General features: G+C 41.0%; 1 protein-coding gene across 1 annotated transcript; it reads right to left on the bottom strand.

Annotated features, from left to right (window-relative positions):
- Positions 1 to 3,727: 3,727 nt before the first annotated feature.
- lrrc8da (leucine rich repeat containing 8 VRAC subunit Da) lies at positions 3,728 to 21,269 on the bottom strand. Its single transcript, XM_049599031.1, has 2 exons — positions 20,929 to 21,269; positions 3,728 to 8,590 (listed from the first exon to the last, which is right to left on the bottom strand). Coding segments are annotated over exons 1-2 (2,562 nt in total). The 5' UTR covers positions 20,930 to 21,269; the 3' UTR covers positions 3,728 to 6,029.
- Between the last annotated feature and the right edge of the window lie 5,093 nt (positions 21,270 to 26,362).

Here is a 26,362-nt window from a genome sequence, read left to right as displayed (position 1 = left end):
GATACCTAAATGTACCGATAGATGGCAGCACACTGCGTCACATGGTGGACCTGCTCCTGTACTTCTTCAACCAAGAGTGTCAGATGCATCACTAAATGGATTTGTTCATGGTCTTTATGTTTTTATGGTTAGTAATAAAAGTGTCAGAGAAAAATGAAAAAGATACAGACTAAGGTCAGATCAACATGCCACCGTACTTCCCTTTCTCTGTGCGTTATGGGCTGATTAAGTGCAGTTTTTCCACACTGGACAGGAACCATATATGGAAGCGTAATGCACTGACTGATTTAGAAAAACAAGAGCAGATTTTTTTTGTCTGAAAACTATTCTCATAACCCCCAAGATCATAAAATAATAACGTTTTTATTTTAGAAAGAAGATTCCTTTCCTATGAAAATTGTAACTTGGAGAAAAAAGAGCAGATGTTTTAAATGAATTTACTTTAAATTCTGAGAAAATAATGTTATTAATTTATAGAAACAAGAGCAGATTTTTTTTAATGAAACCTTTTTCTAATTCTGAGATAAATCTTAGAGATAGGCTATTAATCATGTTGATTCAGGAAAACAGAGCATTTTTTTCTCAAGTGAATGCATCACACTTCTGTAACTATACATGTAAGCACAAATGTAAAAATAAGTAAAAGAATAAAAGAAAATTAAAGAAAAAGTTCTTGAAACTACATTTTTGACACAGGGTCCCTCTCTGAGACAGATTTTTAGGTAATAAAACGTGATGACCCTGAGTGATCTGCAATCCTACAAACAAATTTTTAATCACAGCTCGTTGACAGATGTAAGTCTGAGGCTTTCCAGGTTCCTGAAGGAGGACTCAAATGCCCCAGATTCTGCATGTTTCTGTTTGTTTGTTAATGTTATTGAATGCAAATCTTGTACCACTCAAGTACATTATTAAATTATATGATCAGGGCCTTGAGGTTGTTCTGCATTATTACCTGCCTTGTCTGCCTATGTGCATCCTGTTCATCCCTAAATAGATGTGTGGTTAACTAAATAATCACAAACAGAAGGTCTGTAGGAGCTCGCAGCTTTTTTTCAATCTTTTTTAATCTGGCCGTGAACAACATAAAAGTTGCATTAATTCTGGTTTTGCTGACTCTGGCACAACTTTGGAAGCCTTTGCAAGTGATGTAAGTCTCATTTATACTCAGTTATACAGTAGTAGTATTCATAGTGACTTCATGATGAAGAAGACACCTTTATGATACAATTTGTGAAAGAAAAACTTCTAAAAGTATAATTTAATACAGAGAATAATCTGCAGAGAAGAGCAGTGTATGCTCAGATGTGATTAAATCTAAACAAAGTGAATGAGTGTAACAGAATGAGCAGCAGTTATGTGCTGACGCAGGATAGGATGTCTCAAGGACAGGTACATCATGAGGTAAAGTCTCAGATAAGTGCCCTTATTCAGAGCATTACTGCAAGGCCGTCCATTAAACCGCTGAACAGAAGACTACATACATGCACAACATGCATGACCTCTATGACCTCCATAACATGGACACAGAAACAGTGAACCTATTGTTTCCTCTTGGACTCATTCGCTCACACAGCGTTACTGGTTTGCAGAGGACCATTAGGTTCCCAATAAAAGACAACACATGTACTGGAGAACTGGATGGGATTATAGAATTATGGCAGACACATGTTCTGTCGGATCATATGGATGGATGAACACGAGACATCTTCATCAAATTAATAGTAGACACCAGGTGAGAGAGATTATGGATTATGTGGGTTAAACCTCATAAACCAGAGGACATGTCAAGACTACAGCTTCTATACCATAACTGACCCGTAAACACATCATGTGGACTGATTTGCCTGAGTTTCTACAACTTTAAAATAGTTAATTGTGGGATCATCCTAATAAGTGTGAATCACAGAGGTCACTGTGGCTTAGTCTACAATCTGGCTGCGTTTCATCAGTCATTCAACATGCCCTCTTTAACTTCCCTATCGTTCCATTTGTCTAACACTGAAGTGAACTTGGTGAGATCGACCATCGGAGGGCCGAGAAAGTGGGTCAACAACGCTGGTCACTCCAGAAGTCTATATCACCCACAGTGCATTGCAATTATGCATTTGATGCATGCAAAAAAAAAAATCCATAGTTGGGTGGCAGCGATGTACGTAACACTCCAGTTGTTTACCATTGAAGGAGAAGACAAATAAATTGGGAAACAAATTTTTTAACCTTTAAATATATTTTAAAAATCCAATTTGACTTGCTTTTTAGTTCCAGTTTGTGTAATATACTGTACCTTACATTTCTGTTTAGGGAGGCTTACATGTGTATAGGTCCACTAGCTAGCAGATAACTTTTTAATAAAATCACATTGCTCGCTTGATGTTTAACTGAAAAATGTCTTATAACTAACTGCAGTTAATATTTACTTAGATTGTTGTACGGTGCAGCTTTTATGATTTCTTTGTACCCAATATTATTTATAAATGCATGGAAAAATTGCTGTTTTGCAAGATATTATGCACCTACATGTATACCAATAATAGTTATGATAATCATGATGCAGATCACAAACAGAAACTTCTAAATCAGATACAGATGCAGCTAGTTACCAAGTGCCTGCTGATGCGTTGTAATTATCCCCAGAAGACGCCTCCACCTCATTGAAATGGGCCTGCAGGTATGACTGATGATTCTAAAGGTCATTAAAGGGCAAAGCGAAACTATGGAGCCCCTTAGGGGACATGCACAAAAGCCTTTATTTTGTAAACAGGAAACTAAGGAACTCGCTAGATGTTTTTCATTATGCTAACTCGTCTCCTCACTTCCCTCATTTGCATCTCTTCCTCCCAGCAAGGATGTGAGAAAGAGATGCTAGGAAAGGATACACCTGTTTCCTTACTCTACGCTCCTTCATGCACGTAAGGGATTAGAAAATCCTCCATGATGGCAGAGGGGGAACGATTTTAGGTCACGGGAGAATAAAGAAAGCACTGTCATCCCCCCTCCCCCCAGACAATGTGTGGGCCCCAAAATGTATGTATTTATTAGCATTAGTTATAATGAAAAGCATCCTCCTGCCTGTGACCTGGAGATCAATCTCAGCGTGCCATCTTGAAAGATGTCTTAATTCCTAGAATGCAGATTGAGGAGAAGGGAGGCTTGCCGGAGGATATATGAGCAAGGATGCGCAGGTGTACCCTCAATCTATGTGTAAAATAGGTGTGATGCAGACACTGTATTTTACATCGCATTAAAATAATTGCTCCGAACATGGACGTCTCATTTTGTTAAATGCTTGTTGCCTCGACACCTCACTTTTGATGTCTCTTAATTGCAGTCTCTGCTCACAGATCATGGGGGGGGCTTAGATGTGGGGAGGTGGCAAGTAAAGGAATAAAGGATGTACAAACTGCGAAATGAGGAAAGCCCCTATGAAGACATGAGCAAAAACTCTTATTCTGTAGACAGGAAACAAAGAAATGTTTGTTTTTCCGGTGTAAAATATGGCATGACACCTTCTTTACACGCTGACTTATCAAATACGGCTATAACTAATAAGATGATTAAATGCTGCTTTGTAATAGCTGCTGAGACAGAAGCCTCATTAATGTTATTTCAACCTGTGTGAGTCAAATGCATTGAATGAATCTGAATCACTCACTTGCCCTTGCTGACTGTGGTAGAGTGTTCAGTGGAGTGCGCCTGCGGTAGATGAATAATGATTAGACGTTCATCTAAAATCTTGTTTTATTGTGCCATAAAGTTGTGAACTTTGAGCGTAGGATCACAAAGGTGGTACAGCAGCTCAGGAGAACACATACTGTACATACACAGTAGGCCTACACAGAAATACATAGAGAAGAACGAAGGCAGACGTGTTTGTCGTCATTACACGATTCTGACATGTTAAATAATCAGTCCTTTGTGTGACTGGTTTTATTACACATTTCAAATTTCAAAGCATGATTAAAAAAAGATAGTCGAGAGAGTTCCCTTTTATCAGCTCACGTTGGTCTCGGAACATGTTATCACAAAGGACATTCACCCATCTTTAAATCATTAAAGGAGCTGTATGAGACATTCAGAGCGTACGATTCAGAGTCTGAGGTGGGATTGTCTGCACATGGTTCTCAACATGGAGGTGGCCGAGCTGGCAGCTAACATTGTTAACACAATAAAACATGCTAACAATGGCAACAGTGCTGACAAAGCAAATAAGGGGAAACTGGAGGGTGGGTCCGACACCTCCGTGATAAGTCCGTCAACTTTATCAGAAGTAACCTCCATATGAGCACAATGCAGAGCGTCAGTGATTAGCTAGCCAGTGGGATCCACTCACAGGGACTTACATGCATGTGCCGACTGACTGTTTACCACAACAATACATAGAGAAGCTTGGAGCGTGACGTCATTCTCTGCTCAGGACGCCATTGCTCCTTAATAGCTCCATAGTGGTTTTCTGCTATATTAAAGGAATAATTTGGATCTTTTAAAGTGAGGTCGTATGAGGTAATTATCCATAGTCAGTGGAATACCTACAGTAGATGGGAGTCGGCACATCCCCAGTTTGGAGAAGCAGGCAGGAGAACTGTAGCAGAAGCTAAGCAACATATTGCTGTGGATGGGGGCCGCAACAACAATATATTTGAAACACCTACAAAAAATTCCCACCTAAAAAATGTATATCATTTAAAGGTGCACTATATTTAGAGTATTTTCACTGCTTTACCTTGCCACCTGATGGGAACCTGAAGCCATTATTTTACCCTCTTCAAAGCCAGACTCCATTGAGAAAAGTAGTGATTTAAGATTACTGAATGCAGGAGCTGCTGGTCTACTGCTGCCTCGATTAGTTATTCAGTTTGTGTTATTGTGTGACTCTGATGTTTTAAAGGGTTAGTTCGGATTCATCAGTCACACAATAACACAAACAAGCTAACTTACTGATGCAGAAGTAGACCAGCAGCTCCCGTGTTCACAGAACCAAAATTGCTGTTTTTGTCAATGGAGTCTGGCGGCTTTCAAGAGAGCATAGATGGGTACTTAGGCCATTAACGGCTTTCCCTTCGTAACAGGCTGTCTAATGGTAAGGTAAAGCAGTGAAAATACTCTCAACATAGCGTACACTTAAGCTGTTATAGATATTTTAGGTGGCAAAATTACATTTTGTTGCTGCCCCATCCACAGCAGTACATTGCTTAGCCTCCATGTCAGTACTCCAGCCTACTTCTCCAACCTGGGGGGCGTGCCAACTGACATCTACTGTATGTAACACACTGACTATGGATAAGTAGCCCATACAACCCCACTTAAAAAAACAGAACCACCCCTTTAATGTTTTAACTCTTGCATACAGCTCCTTTAAGTCATCAGTGTGCAAATGAATTACTATAGGCCTTAGTATACAATCTCTACAACATCAAGTTAAAGGTTCATTTCTGGTGCTTAGTCTCCACCTGAGTTTTACAACTCTAAACTCATTCTGTTGGCTACAAGACATTGAGGAAAATAAAGGTTAATAAAAACTACTAGGAAAAAAAAGGTTGCATTGTGTCCTCTTCCATAACATAGAAATTGCTCTGTGGATCGTGTCTGTATGAAACACTGACATGAAAACATGAAATATTCATATTTGGCCTTTTGTTTGTGAAAGCCCTCACTGTAAAAAAATAGCAGCAGTTAAGGCAAAAAGATTGTTCCCCATGGTTACAATTATACCTGAGTACCTAAAACAATAAATCTACATACTGTGTCATCGGAGCAAACAGTTTTGGTCTATAGAATATTACATAGCTAAATTTTTAAAGTGTTATTACTCAAAGCTAAGAAAATGCTAAAAAGTTGCTGACTTAGATATTCAGCAACAAGAAAAGCAATCTGTACCACTTTTAATACATAAGCAACTAAGACAACTCATTAGAATAATCAAGAAAATGCATTCATTTTTACGGATATTACAATAATAAACAGTCTACTCGTACATCTGTTACGCAGGCTTGTCATGACCTTGTGAAGCATGATTTGTGTTTTTTGTGCTATAAGCCACTCGTGAAGGACGTGGTCTCGCGGCTGATGTTCTCCTTAATGTCCACGGGCAGTGCATCAAAGAGATGGTCCTCCACAACCAGCCCGCTTTTGCGCAGCAGGCGGCAGTTTCCCAGCTGAGGGGGCAGTCTGTCCAGACAGTTTCCTTTCAGCTCCAGCTGAGTGAGCTGGACCAGTTGACCCACGGTCTCCGGCAGCACGGTGAGTGCATTGTTCCCCAGACACAGCACCTTTAGCTTGGTGCATCTGAACAGAGGCTTGGGCAGCACCTCCAACTTGTTGGAGTTGATGGCTAAGTGCTGGAGATTGTGGAGGAGACCCACATCTGGAGGGAGCACTGTGATGGAGTTGTGGCCCACGTCCAGGTGCCGCAGTTTGGGTAGAGTGAACAAGGCCGGAGGCAGGGACTCCAGTTTGTTGTGAGAGAGGTGGAGAGCCTCCAGAGACTTGACCTGGCCGATGGAGGATGGGATGGTGATAATTTTGTTGTGCCACAGTTTCAGGCACGTCAGCCTCTTGAGGTGCTGGAAGCTGATGATCTCCTCTATGGTTCGGATGTTGTTAGATTTCAGGTCAAGTTCCTGTAAGTTGATCAAGCTGAAAATAGCGTGGGGGATCCTCTCCAGCTCGCAGGTGTGCAGCTCCAGCTCAATCAGACTTACCATTTTTTTCAGACTGTTCAGTACCATTAGTTTTGTACCATCGTTGTGCACCACTAGCTTAATCAGATGTGGTGACAGCTCTGTGATGTTTGTGGGCATTTTTGTGAGGTTGCTCTTCAAGCACAGTGTCTTTAGATGCCTCAAATCTCGCATGGACTCAAGGCCGATCATTTTGTTATTTTCTGAGCTCAAGTTTCCAATGAGGTTAAGTTCCCTCAAACTTCTCAGCAGATACACCCATGCTGGGATCTCAGCGACATCAGTGAACTTGACATGAAGACAGCGCAGATGATCACGGAGGAAAGCGAACCCCGTCTGCTCTACTTTGGCCGGACAGTGGCAGAGATGCAGCTCCTGCAGGCTGGTCATTTGAGAGACTTTTGCTGAGAACCTCACCTCGGGAATCAGCTCCAGTTTCAGCACTTCCAAGTCTGTGAGGTCAAACACAGCATTTGGAAGACCAGAGAGCATGAAGAGGTGCAGCTCCTGCTGGTCCTGTGCGTTACGAGTCACAAGCTGCCTCAGCTTCTCAAAGGTCCATTCGTGATTGAGGCTGATCTCTCTAAGCTTGTTCTCACTGACCTCGGACAAGAAGACACCAAAGCGTTTGGAGTAGAGTTGGTCATATTGGTCAACCATGTGTAAGAGGAATGCAAAGTCATTTTTGACATCAGGAATGTCACTAAAGCTACTCTCTTCACGGACCTTCTCGAATGAGTACTCTTTCAGAGGTCGTCGAAACACCCAGAAGAGAGAGTACAGGCAGGCCATCCCATAGATCAAAATCAACGCCATGTAGCTAATAAGCAGCTTGTTTAGCATGAACGCCATGTTGTGCGTGCAGAAGAACTTCCTGTATCCCGTCAGCTGTTTAATATCAGGTTCACAATCATGCTTAAAATTTATTTTAGCCAAAAATGTTGACGTGTAGGATAATATCAAAATAAACTTGACAGTTTTGACAACAGTCTGCGCTACATAAAGCTTGTAGATGAAATCACTGTCCTCCACATGAGCTCGGAATTTTCTTACTTTCTCAAACAGGGCTTTGGCCTGCTCCCCGTCTTTTTTGTCCAGGATTGTCATGCTGCTTGGGACCTCTGCGATGGGCTTATCTGCAGAGAATTTCACCCCGAGCATGGGCGTGGATGAGTTCGCGGTTGTGCCATCATCCTTCCCCTCTAAAGACACCTGATTTGGTGCTGCGGAGGTGCCGGTCAGCCGCTGTTTGTTCTCCTCAGAGTCCTCACAAGCGGTTTCAGACAAAGCCTTTGTAGTCCAGGGAGACTCAAAACATCTACCTAGAATGGAAACAAAATGCTCTATCTTTGAGCTAGTTTTTGGGTATTTGAACCAGAAGTTGCTACTGACCATGAGAACAAGGGTGTGGATGAGGGTGAGGTAAGGAAAGTACTTGGAATACCAGGGCAAGGCAACATGGTAACATATTTGGTTGATGAAGATATACTGTTGATAGTCCAAGTTGGTCCTGACGCCTGTCGGTTGAGGTTGATTGACATACTTCTCTTGCACCACAGCAGTGTGTTGGTGTGTGACGTGGATCTCATGAACAGCATCGTCCGGTAAGTCCTTCGTGATTAGGGGGAGGGTGTTTGCCAGGGGGGCTCCAGTGGCTGCTGATGAGGCTGCTTTCTGTGCTGTCTGCTGCGTGAAAGAGTTCGGCTTTGCTCCTGTGGCCTCCTCCGAGTCCTCCAAACACGGAAGGCAAGCCACCTGATCCTTGGTGATCTGCATGGTCATGGCAAATATGGCCAGCATGAGCATGACCAGCCCAAGGTAGTCCATGAATACATCCCACCATGGCTTCAGGATGCGGTACGTCGGCTGGATGTCATTCAAGGATGCAACCTCGGTGAGAGTGAACATCACTGCAACAAACAGAGGAGAGTCAGTTAACCTATTAGTGCCCACAAATGAGAATTGAATTTCCTTTGAGAGAATGTTTTCTAAGCTTCCCCAAGCACATATCTGCTTATCATACTGTAGGTCCATATATCTATATTATATCAATATCAGGATATGAGACTAGATATCTTCCTTGATCTTGGATATTGTAATATTGCAAATATTGTCTTTTACTGGGTTTAAAAACTGCACTGCAGTAAAGTGATGTAATTTTCTGAACTTTTAGACTGTTCAGACTAGCTGCTCATTATTTGCCTTTACCCTTAGTCATTATATCCATATTACATGATAAACACCATGATTATTTATCAAAAAGCACATAAGCACTTATAAATAGATTTATAAGTAGATTTTCTCTGTAATGCCCAGCCCTATTATACCATATATAGTCTTTGGCCACACTGTACTGCTGTTTTTTTATCTGTAGTTTATGGCATTTTAGGAAAAAACAGTATTCTCATCCCATAATAATAATAATTATTATTATTATTGCTGTCCTACTTCCTCTGTTTATATCACCAAAGTCTGAACATAAACAGTATTTCATGACTGCTGTGCCCTTTAACCTTGAGTAATCTTTCAGGAAACAAAAAAGGGAAAATTTAAAAATAACTTCCGACATGAGTTTCTACAGCACAGTCCTAAACCAGGAAGTTTAGGGCCGCCTTCAACTTGTACAGAATGCAGCTGCCAGATTACTTACTAGGTCAAAAAAGTCTTGCCATATTACACCCATACTCGCCTCCCTGCACTGGCTACCCGTCCCGTTCAGAATCCAGTACAAGGTGCTGCTGATCACTTTCAAAGCCATTCACGGCCAAGCCCCCAGTTACATCTGCGACCTCATTCACCAACACACCCCCAGCCGGTCCTTGAGATCATCTGACCTGGGCCTCCTGTCAGTGCCTCGGACCCGGCTAAAGACAAAGGGGGACCGGTCCTTTGGGGCAGTGGCCCCTAGGCTTTGGAATGCACTCCCCCTGGGTCTGAGATCTGCCCTGTCAGTAAATAGTTTCAAGGGTCAGTTAAAGACTCACCTGTACAGACTAGCTTTTGAGTGTTAGGCCGTATCCATTGTTTTATTTGCCGCTTTCTGTTATTCTCTCAGCTTGTCTACCTCATTTCCTCTGGTTTTGCAGTGCCATGTGATCATGTTCTATTGTTATTTTTATCTATTTATGTATTTTACGCTTCTACATGCACTGACCTTGCATTGCCATATGCCTGTGTGTATGTTTTTTCTAGAATTTTCAGTTGCACGTTTATTGTGACCGATTGAACTGTGGTCTTATTGTTTGCATTGTTAAGCACTCTGTGTACGCGTACTATGAAGGGTGCTATATAAATAAAAGTTTACTTACTTACTTACTTACTTACTTACTTTTAAAGGGTAACATCAATATTTTTCATACTGGAAACTATATTCCTGTGTTTTAGTGTCTAAGTGACTAATGGGAAGAGCAGTTGTTGAAAGCAGTCCATTATTGAGCAAGCAGCGGCAAAACAGGCCGCAACGTAACCATTCAGGGCATTAATGCAACATCAATTTACATCCACTGAGAGTTGTTTTTACCACGTGCAGGCTCAGATTGTTATTAGAAGTGTCTGACAACATTATGGAAATGATATGGACCTTTATGTTAAAGAGTAAGATCCTTTTTGTTTAACCAGAAACAGCCTCGAAATCACCATCTCAAAACCCACCAGACTCCATTTAAAAAAAACAGCAATTTTAGCATGTATAGAGCCAGCCTGTTTTCACATCTAACTGGGTGAATTAAGGGTTTATTGCAAACAAACCAGAGTTGGTAGTTGTTAAAACAGTGGAAAGATGAACCAAGACCATTTTTGTGAGTTGTATGTTGTTTCCGTCAACTTTGAATGAAGTGTGTTTCATGATGATTAAATTACTGTTTTTTTAAATTGAGTCTGGTGGGTTTGACATTGCCGATTTTAGGGCTGTTTCTGGTTAAACAAAAAGGATCTTACTGTTAAACAAGAAGGTCAATGTCTGTTTCTATAATGTTGTCAAGACACTTATAATAAGAATCTGAGCCTACCCCTTAACTATACATTGCAGCCTGTTTAAGGGCTGCCAGCTGCAGCACTCTTGCTTAATACTGGACCAGTTTCAAAAATTCTTGTCTCCATAGTCACTCAGACACAAAAACACAGGAAAATATGGTTCAGGTTGAACAATACCAGAGTTACCCCTTAAGGTTTTTGGGTCAAATCGATTGCAGGTTGCCAAAAGTCGAGAGCTTGAGAAGCACATTTGACCCCTGCAGCTGTACAAGGTGTGAATGTGTAACTGTGAAAGCGATGCTGGGTGTTACTGTTGTATCTTGACATGCTACATTCAATTCTCACTTCCTCTCACTTTGCAGTGCAGTTTCATTCAGTTACGTTTTAATGATGTTTAAGCACAGAGCCCGGGTTGTGCTAAACCCAGACTTATTACAACAAGCTGTTACTGGAACAGTGCAGACTGCTTTGATGTAGCAAGTCCACCAACTGCTCTGACTCAGTGAGACGTTTGGCACACATGTGTTTCATTTAATGAATCACTGTTTTCGTACTCAGTCAACGTCTGGCATTTGTTTGTATCATCTTTTACTTGCTTCCTGTATTTAATTCGAACAAACACAAGGGAAAGACAAATATTTCTTGAGACAAGATCTTAAAACAAGATCAATGGGAGTCTGGAAATAAAGAAACGATTATCTGTCCATCTTGATAATTTGTTGTTTCTTTAAACCCTGGGACCGGCGCCGGAGAGCAATAGACCTGTGACACATTTGAATATTTCATACCGTACTACGCACTGAGGCGGATGACATCCTAAATCCCATTAAACTGCACTCCAAAAGGGGATGTTTCTTGTGAGTAAGAAAGGAACAATCTGAGCGTTTCTTAGAGGAAACTATATATTTGACTGTATCTTGTGAAGTATGAATGGTATTTTGTTTTTTTTTATGTAGAAAATAATTTGCCTTTTTTGCCACTGTGAGTCAAAATGGAGAAACTTCAAACTCCATCTTTCTTATACTAGAATTTTTTAGAGGCTTCAATTGTTTTAAGATAAGATAATCCTTTTTTATTCGTCCCACAGCAAGGAAATTTGCATCATTACAGCACTAAACAGGAAGCATCCGTAGAAATAAAATTCAAAGCAACACATTAAAGAAACATGATCGGTGTAATAGGTAAACTGTATAAAACAACAAGCAATACAACAAGCAACATGTATAAAAACATAAGGCAATATAATACTGCTGACAGGTTGTCTGGGTAGGAGCTGTGATATTTGAATAACTTGATTTTCATATCAGTTACGTCAACAGTTCATCACTGCTATCCATCAGCCTCCAAACAGGCACATAATATGCTCGAGCACATGGCCCCTGCACAATTATCATGAATGTCTCAAGCATGAATGACCGCGTCATGAAGGTCCTTTCATGGAATGTTTGTCCTGTAGATGAATTTAAGGAATTTCAGTCCCATTTTTTTCCATCAAAGCAGCTCTGCAATTGGTTGACGGTACAAATGTACAAACATTTTTCTTTGGACTCAAGCCTAGGGTTGCAGTGGTATGAGATTTTCACTGTACTATAACATCTTTGAAAATATCATGGTATCATGGTAAATGGTGTTGCAGGATTGATATGATCAGTTACAATGACCCTTAAAGGAGTGAAGGTGAGTTTGAACAAACACTGAAACCATTTTTTAAATAGAAGTCCGTGTAAAACATCTGACAGGCAGTCAAAGGGGAATATAACATAGGGCTGGACGATATGTCCTGAAAATTATTTCACAATATTTTCAAGCTGTATCTCGATACACAGTATATATCTCGATATTATCTCCTCAAAAACACTTAATTAATGCCTGGACTGGGAGACAAAATCGAACATAAGAATATTTCTGACTAAATACAATTAAGTTGTAGGGGTGACTGTTGTTTTGTTGGGGGTTTTTTCAAAGAGATTGTGATCAATAATCATCTATATTGTGGATATATAAAGACTAAGTGGGTTAAGGCGAGCGTTGAAACAAATAAAACGCCTGGTAAGTCGATAAATTTTAGGGTTGTCCCGTATACCATTTCTTAACATTCGGACCTTCGGCAGAATTTATAACGAATATTCATTATTTTCAGACCTAATTGTATTGTGGAGTTTTGCACAGCGGCGACCGGATCTTTGCTTTCAAACCACAAAAAAATGTGATGGCACAACAGTCTCCTTCAGTACATTATTCTATGCTTTCTTTTGATTTTCACATTGGCTAGTCATCCTGTTTAATTTGTCTTCTGATTAAATCGGAACTGTTGAAACAAGTTGTAGGAAGCCCCTGCAAGTAATTGGTTGCTGGCAGACACTCTGTGCTGCAATAAAATGGTTAATCAGCAGTGCCGTGCACTGTAGAGCTGACCAGCTGTTGGTTCTGCCGGCCTGAATAGAATATAATGTCTATAGCCTACTGTTGTCTGTACAGCATTTATAGACTGAGCTGAGTAGTGATGCGCGGGTCGACCCGTAACCCGCGGGACCCGCAAATGGACCTGCGGGTTGGGCAGCAGTGATCGTCTGTTAAATCGGTCTGTAAATGATATTTTGACATTATTGGCTATTACTGTCATGGCATCCAAAGGTACTGATGCGTTGAGCAGGTGACAGTCCGCGGCCGTTTTCAAAACACACTTGTGTCACGCACTCCAAAAGAAACTTGTTGAAACTTTAAAACAATAATTTATTGTACAAAACGGGGGAAACAAACGTTGACAAAAACTGTTACATCATTCATATTAAATTCAAAAGATAACGAAAAACAGCTATAAGTTAGAGGGAATAGTGATAAAGTGGTAAAACTTGGCATTGATCCACAGCCTCAGACGGATGCGCTCAAGCATGCCGTGCGCACAAGCTCCGTTGGTAGCCGATACTATATTTTCACATTTTTAACAATGCAATTTAAAAGTTTTGATTTTTATTGATAACCTACATTTACCAACAACAAAAAGACTACATTTAGCACCAAAATATATGTTAACAAAAAAAAAAAAAGTAAATAAAAAAACCTACCCATAGAAACAAATATTCGAATATCCGAATATTTGGGTACAGCCCTAATAAATTTACATGGCTTTACTGTAATGCAGCATTTAAAACAAGGGATAAAAATATTTATGCCATATCATGATACAATATCCAAAATCTAAGACCTCTAAGACCTTGTAATTCCGAATATACGTCTCAGATATTTTAGAAACTCTGTCTCCATCACATAGTTAATCCATAAGAGAGCTCTGAGAAAGTCATTGTTCAACTGCAGTCTGTTAAATGTCACGCTAAGGGATGAAACGGTTCAACATTTCGAACGAATACTATTACTGTTTCTAGAGATGCACAATAATATCAGCACGTCAACAGTATCGGCCAATATCAGCTTTAAAATGAACATCCATGTCTCCATCTGCTGATGGGCCGTCAGGATAAGAGTATGGATGCATAAAATGCTGTTAATCCCACTATAGAAGACACCATGTTTGATAACTGCACTCACTGTATACACAGTCCCGCATCAACCAAAGTTAGCAACAGTCTCCCTGACGCAGGCTCAGTGTGCAATGTGCGTCTGTTTTCTTTAATAAAAACATGTCAGAGGGCAGTGACAGCGCTCTGGGGATTTCTCAGCCTTATTGTTTACAAAGTGGGCGTGCAGCAGCAATCCAGTGATGATACCAGCCCCTTGTCCCCATTTACAGACACTTGAGTCAACATTTTAACAAGCTCCTTTTATACACCAACATGAAGGAAAACTTGCTGAAATGATTTCATCTATGTAAAAAATCTGATTTTATTCTAAAATATCAGCATGATCCTAAAACACACAGTCGTCACATTCAGACCATGATGTCACTTCAGGGTGCCACTGCAGGGTTACACAAAGTTAACTTCTTGGTCTGAGGAACTTCAAAGTCCAGTCCTCTCTCCATGTGACGTGAGAGCAATCTGACATGGTCATACCATCACAGTAGCACGCTTGATGGTCATAACTGGGGTTTTCTCATGGTGTGAAAATGATCAATGATGGCCTTTTTCACTGAGGACACTTTTGACGTGTGGGTGTAAATCAATGTGGCTCAAAGTGCGGCCAGTGGCGGCCCTCAAAAACATATAGTGTCGCCTCAAAAAGGGAAACAAAATGCATGCTTTATAATTTAATTTCAGTACTTTTCATTTTGTTAGCTTACATTTAATAGACTGCTGCGTCAAACTGTGTCCTCCTAACAAGCGTCTGCCCGATTAGGAATAACAGCTTGTAGCAAGTTATATGTTTGCATGGCAACTCGACAGTGTCACAGGAATTTCGTCCTGTCAGCTTGTGCTGTTTGCTTAAGTTAGCAATATCAGTGGATGACTAGGAAGTGTCATGTGGAAGTGAGATGGTAAAGCCACCGCTGAAATAACCACTGTATGGCAGAGGACAAAGGGAGGTTTCAGGAAAAATGGATTAACTCGTCGACCCTCGGGGGACAGATGAAGTGATCTGCAAACTGATAAACTCGGCAAGCGAGGAATTTCATATTAATTGCTATTATGAGGCAGATTACAACTACTACTATGACTTCCTGTGCGGCCTGTGCTGGCTCCTTAAAGTGGCAGCCAGTCATCAAACTTGGTGTAAATAATTAATGACCGTTGAGTCATATCTGACATGCTTAATGATCTATCTGGAAAATGCAGCAGTGCACGTAATGTTCGTGTAACACAGCAGTGACAAAGGTGAATGGGGGTCCTCAGTGGTTTAAAATCATTAACCCCCCCCCCAGTGTCTTCACACACATACCCCCTTTTTCTACCATAATTAGCATGTGAATGTTTTTTTAAAAGTGAAAACCTGTTACAAATAGGTGATAGATTCTTTTACCCATTGCAAATGAACAAGAGCTGTGTACTCGGCTCTGCAGCAGTTTGTCACGGACGGGTCAAAAAACAGGTTAGTAAACAGTAAAAAGCAGCACGGAGGCCAGTAAAAAATGTTACTGTGGTAACTTATTTTAATATCTTTTACTCATTTAGTTTTTCTCTCAAACTCAGACTGAATTTTGAACAATGTTCGCGTAGTGCTTTGGCAGAGACAGACAGTACCTTGTGGCGGCCTGACACTGTGTTGCATTGGTAAAGGGGTGAAGAGTGGTGCCTCCACCCGGGTGTCATATTTCCATCACTGCCAATTAAAGTTGATTGGAGCTGGAGCCAACAATGCCAGTGGCCCTTTCTACACAGATACTGCGCTACAGGGCTGCCACATGAAGTCTCTTCTTTATGCCAGCTTTGCATTTTTACACAGAATCAAACAACGGCTGCATTACGCCGCTCCAGTGTGTGATTTTAGATAGCATTCCAGCATGGTAGAGGCAAAAGAGACATGACGGGCTTGACTTTCAACACAACAGCATCAGCCTCTAGTGCGATGGATAAAATATGCGTCGGCAGCACTTTATAAACAATGACAGTGGCATAACATGTCAATAACAATCATTTCCTGTCCTGATATGGTGGCCGATCTTGTCCTCTGCTCAGAGGTTAAGGAGCTCCCGGGCCTCATCGCTTTCCTAATCTGCAGATATTTATGGCCGCTGTTCTTCTTTGAGTTAGCTGCAGACTACTAACAGCTACTTTTCAAATCCCCCGCAGTGGGTCGCAAGAGTAACATGTCCTCAAAACATCCCACCTGTGCCGTCCATGATACTGTCCTGCCAGCTGTTACATTTATACAGACATTGTTTTGGCGCTGTTACTACTGCCAATCTCGGCTTCAAGGCAAGACAATTCTGTCCCCCCACTCTGCAGTTGTATCTTTTTTACACAGAACAGTGAGGTGGAATAACGGCGTGAAATTCCCACCTTTAAGAGGCCATATAAAAGGAGCTAATGACTACTGCAGAGTCATTTCTGGAGTTATTGCAGATTGTGGTTACCGGTGATCAACTCTCAGTCAGTCTTTTTGCACCTTTGATCCTTTCCACTACACAAAAAAAAACCCTAACATCTGGCTTTTAATGTAAAAGGAAAGGTTACAATCAGCATTCAAGCCCAGGTTAACTGACTCTGCAGTAGACACCCAAATTTATTGGCTTAAGCTCCATTCGGCATTGATGGACACACGACACCTGCGTGAACACGCTGATTTTAGCTCCTTGACTGGTGAGATGCTATACCGTGCCACCGCAAAATACCGTCTGTCTCCACCCAAGCAGCGCTCAAACATCATGCCAAATTAGTCAGCACCGAGTTGAAAACCAGACTAGGCGTCTCATTGAAACAGGCCTTTATTTGTGAAAATGTGTTGCCACACCGGGCTTGTAAAAATATCCATGGAAGTGGACCAGGATTCGTTTAAAGCGGCCCAAATAGCACCAGTGTGAATGCATCCTAATTTTGCTGCTTGTTTTAGAGCTTTACAGTTTTTTCTGTATTTTTGTTTTCTGTTGTCTGTAACTTTTGTTAACTTAGGACACTCATGCTAAAGAGATTTTTAATCTCAAGAGGTTGAATAAAGGTTACATAATTAACTAATAATTAATACAGAGGAGATTTGATGATCACTAAAATTAGGTGGAGAAAAATTTGATATATTAAAGCAGCTGTGCAGAACTTTTTACCATTTATAAAACTGTCCCTAGTTCGTATCACCCCCCCTTGAAGATCCACATATTTATTTGAACCCAACAGCGACAAAAAAGCCTTTCTCTATATGGCTATTTAGCGTAGCCTCGGTCAGGTCGGACACACAGCGGAAGTCAGCAAACCAGAATACGGCACCCAAGGCAGAAGTGATTCTGCTCACCAGAGATGGGGACTCGAGTCATAGTGACTTGGACTCGAGTCGACTCGAGTCGCTGTTTTGATGACTCGTGACTTGGAAGTTAAAGACTCGGGACTTGGCTTGACTTGAGACACAATGACTTGAATGACTTCAGTGTTATTCACATCATGTTTTCGGTTAGAATATAAAATTAATAAATTAATTAAAAAAATAATGTTGATTACCCGGTAGGAGCGCAGGCTGAGAATGGCGTTGTCATGATTGGATCACTACCCTGTCAATCAGTCATGCCCTCTCTACGTACCTTACATGTTTATTGGAGAAACAGGCCCTCTTATCAGATAGGCATCAACATGTCAGCGGGAGGGGTACCGCGAGTCATCCTCTTCGGCTTTTGGAATTACCATTATTATGGCAAAAGACAAACAGCACAGTGCAAGACATGCGGCATAAACATCTCGGACAGCCAGATGACAACTTCAAACTTTGTTTGTCATTTGAAGAACCATTCTGCCCAGTAAGTGCTTGTCAATTAGTCAATTAGTCAATTAGCTAATATTATCTGGTTAGTTGGTAGTTAGCTAACGTTAGCTTGATACGATACGGGGGGGGGGGGGGAGCAACACAGGGTTAAATGAGCTAAATGGGTGATTTTGGCCGCTGCCTTGGTTAGTGTGTGTGTGTGTGTGTGTGTGTGTGTGTGTGTGTGTGTGTGTGTGTGTGTGCGCGCGTGCACACATGGGGGTCGTCCCTGCAAAGTAAACATTGCAGCGATGAAGTCAGTGTTTACTGACAGTTACTTATATCTTGTCTTTTCACTTTGTTAAGATCAGATTCTGCAGGTAAAATTACAATAATAAGGTGACTTGACTTGGACTTGACTTGACCTATTACAGGACTTGACTTGACTTGACTTGACATAACCTGTGACTTGACTTGCCCAAGAAAAAATGACTTGGGACTTACTTGAGACTTGAAGGTTAAGACTTGAGACTTACTTGAGACTTGCGCGTGTGTGACTTGGTCCCATCTCTGCTGCTCACCCGCAGCGATTAAACCACAGAAGAAGGAGCTGTGTTTACAGTTTTCTTCGAGTAAGCAGTACGCAACGGGCATTGCTGAACACAGTAACACCTAACAGTTTTATCAGAGATGTATCTATGAAGACTTGGTTGTACTTTTGATGTCATGGCGGATAACGAAGGAGCATCATGTAAAATTATCTGTGACTGTGACCATGAACACAAATATACAGCAGGCAGTTGTCCTCAGTTTATAAGAAATTCAGAGCTACACCAGAACATTTATGAACAGGTCTTACTTTACTACTAATTTGTGTGTAACGTTAGCATGTTAGCATGTTTCCACTAATTACTTGGACTGACCTAATGTTAGTAGCGTTAGCTTTGCAAGCAAAGGCTGCAGGTAACAGCTTTGCTGTGTTAGGATTATGTTATGTCTTCACTGTGTATCTAAACATAAAAGAATACTCCGACAATTTGGGAGTTATGCCCTTTCTCTATCATTTTCATACTGAGACAACATGATCGATATCTTTTTTGTGTCTGTACATCCAGTGGCTGGGTCTCAGTGGTTAGCATTGCGCTTACAGGGGGTCAGTACGTCCTGCGCTGTGATCCGCAGATGGATACACCGGTGAGCAGGCACAGACGTAGCTTATAAACAAAACTCAGCTGTTTATTTAGCCTAGCGATATCTCCGGACTATAGTAGCTGCAATGGACGACTTTGAACGCGACTTTGAAGAGTTTCTTGTAGCGGACACAGACCCAGAGCCATTCCTGTTTGAGCCGGAGTACACAGATGAGGAACTCCATGTGTTGGATGCTGAGCGGGCGAGAAGAGAGGCTGAATCCTCCGCTCCCATTTTGCTGCACAGAATGGGACTCGGTGCTACCATCGTTGGGGAGATATATCATCAGGAGGAAAAGCGCCGCAGATAGTGCATCACAAGGAGTGAATACTTTGCAGCAATCACTAATCCTAGCGTGATTGAAACTTTTTTTCATGTTCCTAAGATGAACTGGAAAAAACGCCCAGGCCTGCAGGAGCTGATGGACAGCTTTCAGTTGGGTGAGTAATATCGTCCGTGTCGTCTCTTTGTTTGCTTTTACTGAGTGACCTAGCGTACATGTCCCAGAGCCAGCTGCAGCTGTTGCTCACCGGTGTATCCCTCTGCGCAAGATGTACTGACCCCCTACAAGTGCCATGCTAACCGCTGTCTCAATTTGAAAATGATAGAGAAAGGGCATAACTCCCAAATCGTCGGAGTATTCTTTTCACATAATAATGTGGACTCAGCAGATGACTTGTTAACTGTTTATTCCTCCTTACACCGAACGTATATGGCCGCTTCTCATTGTTTCCAGTAGCACAACAACGGTTACTACATTACCCAGAATGACTTGAGACTCACACTACTACGGTAGCCTTAGTAGTTCTAAATACACAACAGATTAGATTAGATCAGAACAGAAACACGACAGGAGAATTTACTGAGTAATTTTGCTGTTTCCATTAATAACTTGGACTGACCTGACGTTAGTTAATCCTCTCGCTCTCCAAAACAAATGCATGCGGTAATTGCTGGCTGCAGTCGGAATTTTACAACACCAGGCTGTGGGTGTCATACCGCTTCGACCAAAGGGGCGCTATAATCAACGAAAAGGAAAAGTTCCGCACAGCTGCTTTAATATTGGTTATCGGGCAATATCGTGCATCCCCAATTTAAAAAACCTGCATACACATGATAATTTTAGTAGTAAAGGGGTACTAGAATAGGAAACACATCTAAACAGGATAGGAGAGAAATAAAAATCTTAGTGCGTGTGAGCTCCCAGGAAAGGGCCAGGCCCCATGCTACATGGGGGCCTGTCAGCCAGGGCAGGGTGGTGAACAGTCCCCCTCCTCTGCAGCCCTGCACAGACAGATTACATCAAACTGACCTCAGCATGTGATAGAAGCCACTGTGATGCATGTTGAGAGTAATTTAATAAATTATAAGTTTAAAGATGGCTCCCAGACAAATTAGTATAACTTCTGAGGTCAGCCAGGGGCTCCAGACTGAGAGCAAACAGGTCGCAGACTGCACATGTGGAAAAACAGGCTGAGTGTAATTTCTTAAATAAGACTACTCCACCATAAGAGGAAATAAGACATGCGTATAGAGGCTGCATGATGAAAGCTTTTGACTTTTCTCCCTCACGTGAGGAGTTCTTGCGCAGTAAGTTATCTGTCGGTGTTTCTGTGTCAGGTGACTTTTCTTCAACATGTGAAATTGAGCATGTGTTAAACATTCACACCAGGCAGGTAACCAGTTTCTTATCTGGAAACCACTCAACTCGACCACGCGGGAAGAAACAATACCAATCGTGTTATTTATTATAATTAAAATAGTTTAAAGTGTGAATTTAAAACACAGTGAAGCTGAATATACTTACTGCCCGTGCGGCGTTATCTCAATCCAATTATTCCTTCCTCAGCCTGCATGCCACTTTTCGCTCCGGTCTTCAGGTGCGCCTCTAACCTAATTTCTCAGCCCCGTTAAAAACTGCGGGAATGACGCCGGGGAGTGACACAAAGCTCTGGGGAACATTTGTTGGTGACAGCCGCGGGTTTGTGTCGCCTACATCCCTCATACCTGAGCGCCGGGGAGTGGAGCCGGCAGCCGGGGCCGTGTGTTAGGCAATATGCGCAGACAGACCTCCACCAGTGTAATGTATTTCTAAGAGAAGGCAGATCCAATATGGAGCCGTGCAGACCGCTGTTGTGGGTGTTATGCGCGCTTCTCATTGGAGGATGACATTACGGCAACTTCCCCAAGACACCGCCTGCTAGCTTATCAGATGCGGCGTTCACGGCATGTGGCAGAAAGTGGGACAGGTAGAGAACACTTTCAAAAGCTGGACTGTCAAGTGTCTGCCCGCAGAGGAGAGGAGCACAATTTTATCGATTTAACGTTGAAACATTGTTGTACATAAGGCTGTCTGAGTCAATGGCTTCGTTTAAGTCTCTCTCTCTCTCTCCAAAAACATATTTCAACCCTATTTCCCATTTATTATCTTGATTTTAGCTTTTAGCCTTCTTTTATTTTATCTTTTACTAGATGATATGTTATTTGCAACATTCTCCTTGTGTTTTATTGTGTGGAGTTTTATTGTTCATCACTTTGTAACTGTGCTTTGAAAGGTGCTATATAAATAAAGTCATGTTTATTATGATGATTGTTAATCTTGAACACTGTTTATTAACATTTACAAATATACTTTGAATACCAGCAGACTCTAGACATCTGTAAGGTCAGGTGAAGACACAAATGAGGCAATAACTAATTAAATATGAGCTTATTTGCGGACAACAAAACTCTGAACATTGGATAAAGCCATATTCAAAATTCCTGTTTCAGTTTGTTGACACATTAGAGTCAAAGGTTTTTACAGAGGGAATTTTGGATTGCTAAACAGGCCTACTGGGCACAGGCCCAGGGGCCAAAAGTGTCAGGGCCCTCCCTGGCCTTTGCCTGCAATATGTCTCTTGAAGTAACAGGTACAGATGAGGAAAAGACTCAAAATGACCACACAAAATGCAAAGGCACTGCAGAGGGACATAAATAACTACAACAAGGGTCAAAACAACCACAAAGAGACACAAAATGACCCCAAAGAGATATGATGCGGAAGCAAAATAGCCCAAAACCTGAAAATTGACTAGTGCAGGAAAAACCCGTTTTCACCTGAGGTGTTTCACCTGAAATAACTGTGATGACCCAACATGCTTTCCACAAAGGGAAGTGCCATGCCAGGAAAAGGTTTCTTGTCATAAACAAGATGTTTTTCACATTCTTACAAGATGTTTTCATGTTACAACAAGAAATCTTTGTTACAACAATATACTGCTTATCTTGTCATAGTGTGAAATGTTTCATGTAAGATAAGTATATAAGTAAGTAAGTTTCTTTTTTTTAAACAAGGAAAGTTTCTTTTTTTTTACAAGGAAAGTTTCTTGTTACAATGTGAAAATATCTTGTTAAAACATGAAAGCAAACTTTTCACATTGTTAGAAAGAAACTTTGCTCATTACAACAGCATTCTGCACTCCATAAAATTATTTGATTACTGAGTGGATAACACTTAAAATAAATAAGTTTTTCAGCATTAAACAATTATGTTCTTTACATTAAAGTGTTTTAGTCAGTTTACAACTTATTCTAAGAAGTTGGTCAAATCAAAAACGTATTTAACATTTTTGAGTTGGATCGAATTAAAATAAATGAATAAGAATATCTTAAATAAAATAAGTTGACTTGAGTTCGAAGCAAATTTTGTGTCTAATACTAAAATGATTGAGTTTGTCAAATTACAAAAGACTCATAGGATTGACTTAATAATGCCAGGGGTTGGAACTACTTAAAAAGATGTGTGTAAATTGTCACCTTCATTTTTTTTTTAACTTAAACCAGTGGGGTTTTTTTCGACATGTATTTATCTTGCATGACACATTTTACATTATAAAAAATAGATAGGACAAAGGATAGGATAGATAAGATAAATAGTATATTGTTATGAGGAGAACAACTTCTCTCAGCTTCTCAAAAAATTCTTGTTATGACATTGAATTAAATTTAATTAAATCTGATTTAATTTTTATGTTATTATAATTTATTTTATTTTATTTTAATTCATTGTATTTTATTTCATTTTACTTTATTTAATATTATTTATTTTTTGGCATTGCAGCAATACGTATTTCATATTCCACAAAGATTTGCATAGGGAAAAAGTTATGTGACCAAAGTGGTGCTCTTACTAACGGGGTCAGAGGTTAGGATCAACCTAAATTTACCCCTCGCAAATCTTTGAGGACAATAATGCCCTGCCTATAATAAATTCCAAAGTGGAACAAAGAAGATATAGCCATATACAGACCAACCTGAAGTGGATACTGTTAAAAGTTACCCTCATAAAGCCTGCCATGTTGTCTATCGTTTTCCCAGCGTGACTTGAACGCAGCACCAGCTTCCCCCTCTTTGTTTCAGAGTGCCAGACACCCCAAACTGCCTCATGGTGTTGAACTGACTTTAGCTGACTAATTAAGACTTCTCACATGTACCTTGTGTCACACGCCATATGTCTGACACGCTGCCTTGTGTTTGTACAGTGAAACTAAACAGTTATTAACATTTGCACAAATAAAATAACATTGTTTATTCTATCTATCTATCTATCTATCTATCTATCTAGTTATTGGTATTGACAAACTCAACAGTCAATAGGACCCTGAGTGCTGAAGTCATGCATCATTTCCAGCTCTTTCTGGATTTGGTTGATGATGCACTGGGTGGAGGAAGTGTCTCCTCAGTTGCAACCCATACAGGTTTCAACCGGTCCTGGGCTGCTGGCTGCTGGCACTCTGTGTTCGCTCACGCTACCCTTGTACTTTGAGAGGAAGAAAAAAAAAGAAGAAAGAAAGAAAAGCAGCCACTGGGGAGTGTAGAGCGATAGTCTGGTGTGGAGGTGGTGCGTGAGCATACATAAACACGCACATAGTGATTACAGTCATCGTTTTTTGTTGGTGTTCTTTACCGGCTCTGCAGAAAAGCTTTTTTTTGCAACAGGGTCTAATGTTTGCTCAGAGTTAAACGAGGCAGTCTTGTGATAACTGTGTGGCTCCTCTTGAGAAACCCAAACAAAGACAGTTGACAAAGTGAATGAAAAACTCACTTAACTTGGATCTGGGTCACGTGGATTCTTTTCACAGTTCTCAGGGATTCCCTCCACAACTTGTTGCTGAGACCTTTCTTGTAATTAAGTTTTATGTGATATAAATGCAGGTATTGATTTGACTGATTGTGCTCCCTAGCCTACAGGTGTTTATCTGACTGCAGTGAGACATAAGAGAAAAGGTATAAAGATGTTGTAGTGGTTTGGCTTGTTGTCAAACTGGGCTGGGCGCTCTGAGGTTTCCTGTCTATGGGGGTGATGGGGACAGCAGCTGGGGACCTCAGATACCCCTGGCAACCAGCTCAGTGCGTTGAGAATTGGCTCAATGAGATATAAATAATTCAGCGTGAACCACCCTCTCTGATTTGTAAAGAATACACAGGGTGGTATCACTCTCACAAACATTAGCCGGTGGTTTATACACACACCAGATAGACGTACGTGAGGTCTGTGCGTGGAAGTATCAAAAAATACAGAGGCCTTTAATTTTAGACCTATGCCACAAACCAACAACAAACCCAAACAAACCTGTCTCTATGGTAATTAATTTCCTGTAAGCACGAGTTTTCTCATCCCCACACACACAGTGGGGGAGAAAAATCTAGTGCTAGGTGAAGGTAAGTGTTCGGGGTTAGGGGTATTAATGTAGTCAACAAAGGTTCCTCAGGTATGGTGAGACACAAAGGGAGTGTGTGTGCCTTTGTGTGTCAAATTACACACACGACTCCAAACGTGTGCACACGGGCTGTTTGCTTTCACGTGGATCCTTTGTTATTACTTGACACACAGTACGTGTCATGAGGAATGATGATGTAGTGTAATATGATGTTGCAGTTGTGAAATCAATAAACAGCTGCTGAGGCACTGAGGTGGGTCGTGCAGTGTGTGTTTGTACGCGTGTTTGAGACAAAGAAAGACTAAAGACACATTCAATTTTTTATTCTGCTCTGATAACAGCATACTGGTTCCTGCTTGCTCTGGTTTTGCTTGGTGTACCTGTGATCAGGGGCGTAGTCATGGGGGAAAAGTGGGACTGATTAACCAAGGGCCCCATTGGGAGGGGGGGCTTTAAAAGTACAAAAGTGTTCTATGTTTTTTCTTTGCAATGTTTTTTTCTAAGTAATTAGTGCCATAACTAAATTAAAACTGGTTGAATACATTGGTTGAAAGACTGAACTTAGTATGAAAAAATAGTGGAAGTTCTCTGAGGCCCTTTTCACCCCTTCAAGGCACAAAATGGTTTGGTCCGCCCCCGCAGTAGGATTCTTCAGTCTTCTTCAAACAATTTGCGCAAGTGAATTACATGTAAAGTCAATGTAAAGACGCAATTATACGCAAATTCCCAATGGACACGATGGATGTGACGCAAAATATTCAAACTAAACGGAGCAAACGAAGCGAGTAGCACAATTTCGCGTCATACAGTTTATCAGAGTTGGAAAAATTTGAACTTCAGCTACCAATTTGCACTTTGATAGCTAACCAGCATTGAGATCCTCTGGGGACGTATGATGCCCAGGACTTAGTGTAAGAAGTTCATTCATCGATTCAGCGATTTCACCCATGTATAACGCAAGTCAACACAAAATATTCTAGCGTTCAAAGTCACATTAGTGACTTGAGGTGAAATTTTCTATCTCGTTTGGTGTAAACACAACATTATAAGTTTAGTGCAGCTACACTGTACGATGTGGATCTAATAAACTTGGGTACGACATCAAGTTTGACACATGTAGACTGTACGATGACAATGCCTACTGAATCGCAGGCTGCAACGTACATCCATCGACGCAAGAACAAAACGCCATCCATTTACACTGCCGTTGTGGGAAGACAAAAATAAAAACAAACATGAATCAATAATAGAGTGGCATTTATGTGTGTTGAAAAAGCCTGAAGAAGAGGAGGAGGAGGAGGAGAATATGGACATGGTCGTGGCTCGAAGTACATTTATTAACATCTACTAGCATTTAGCATTGTCATGCTAATCAGTGCATCATTTCATGCTGCATTTTTGTTGGTTGGTTAGTAGATGTAGCTGTAGATGTCGTAACAGCAGTCACACAGTGAGATGGTCATCCCAGATATCCAACACTAGCAGCCTGTCTTTGATCGCAAGACTGTGACAACAGCCATGTTTGAACTGTATTTTATT

Source organism: Epinephelus fuscoguttatus, linkage group LG15, assembly GCF_011397635.1.
Source record: "Epinephelus fuscoguttatus linkage group LG15, E.fuscoguttatus.final_Chr_v1".
NCBI lineage: Eukaryota > Metazoa > Chordata > Actinopteri > Perciformes > Serranidae > Epinephelus > Epinephelus fuscoguttatus.
Note: the sequence above shows the minus strand (reverse complement) of the source record. Positions and strands in the feature narration are given on the sequence as shown.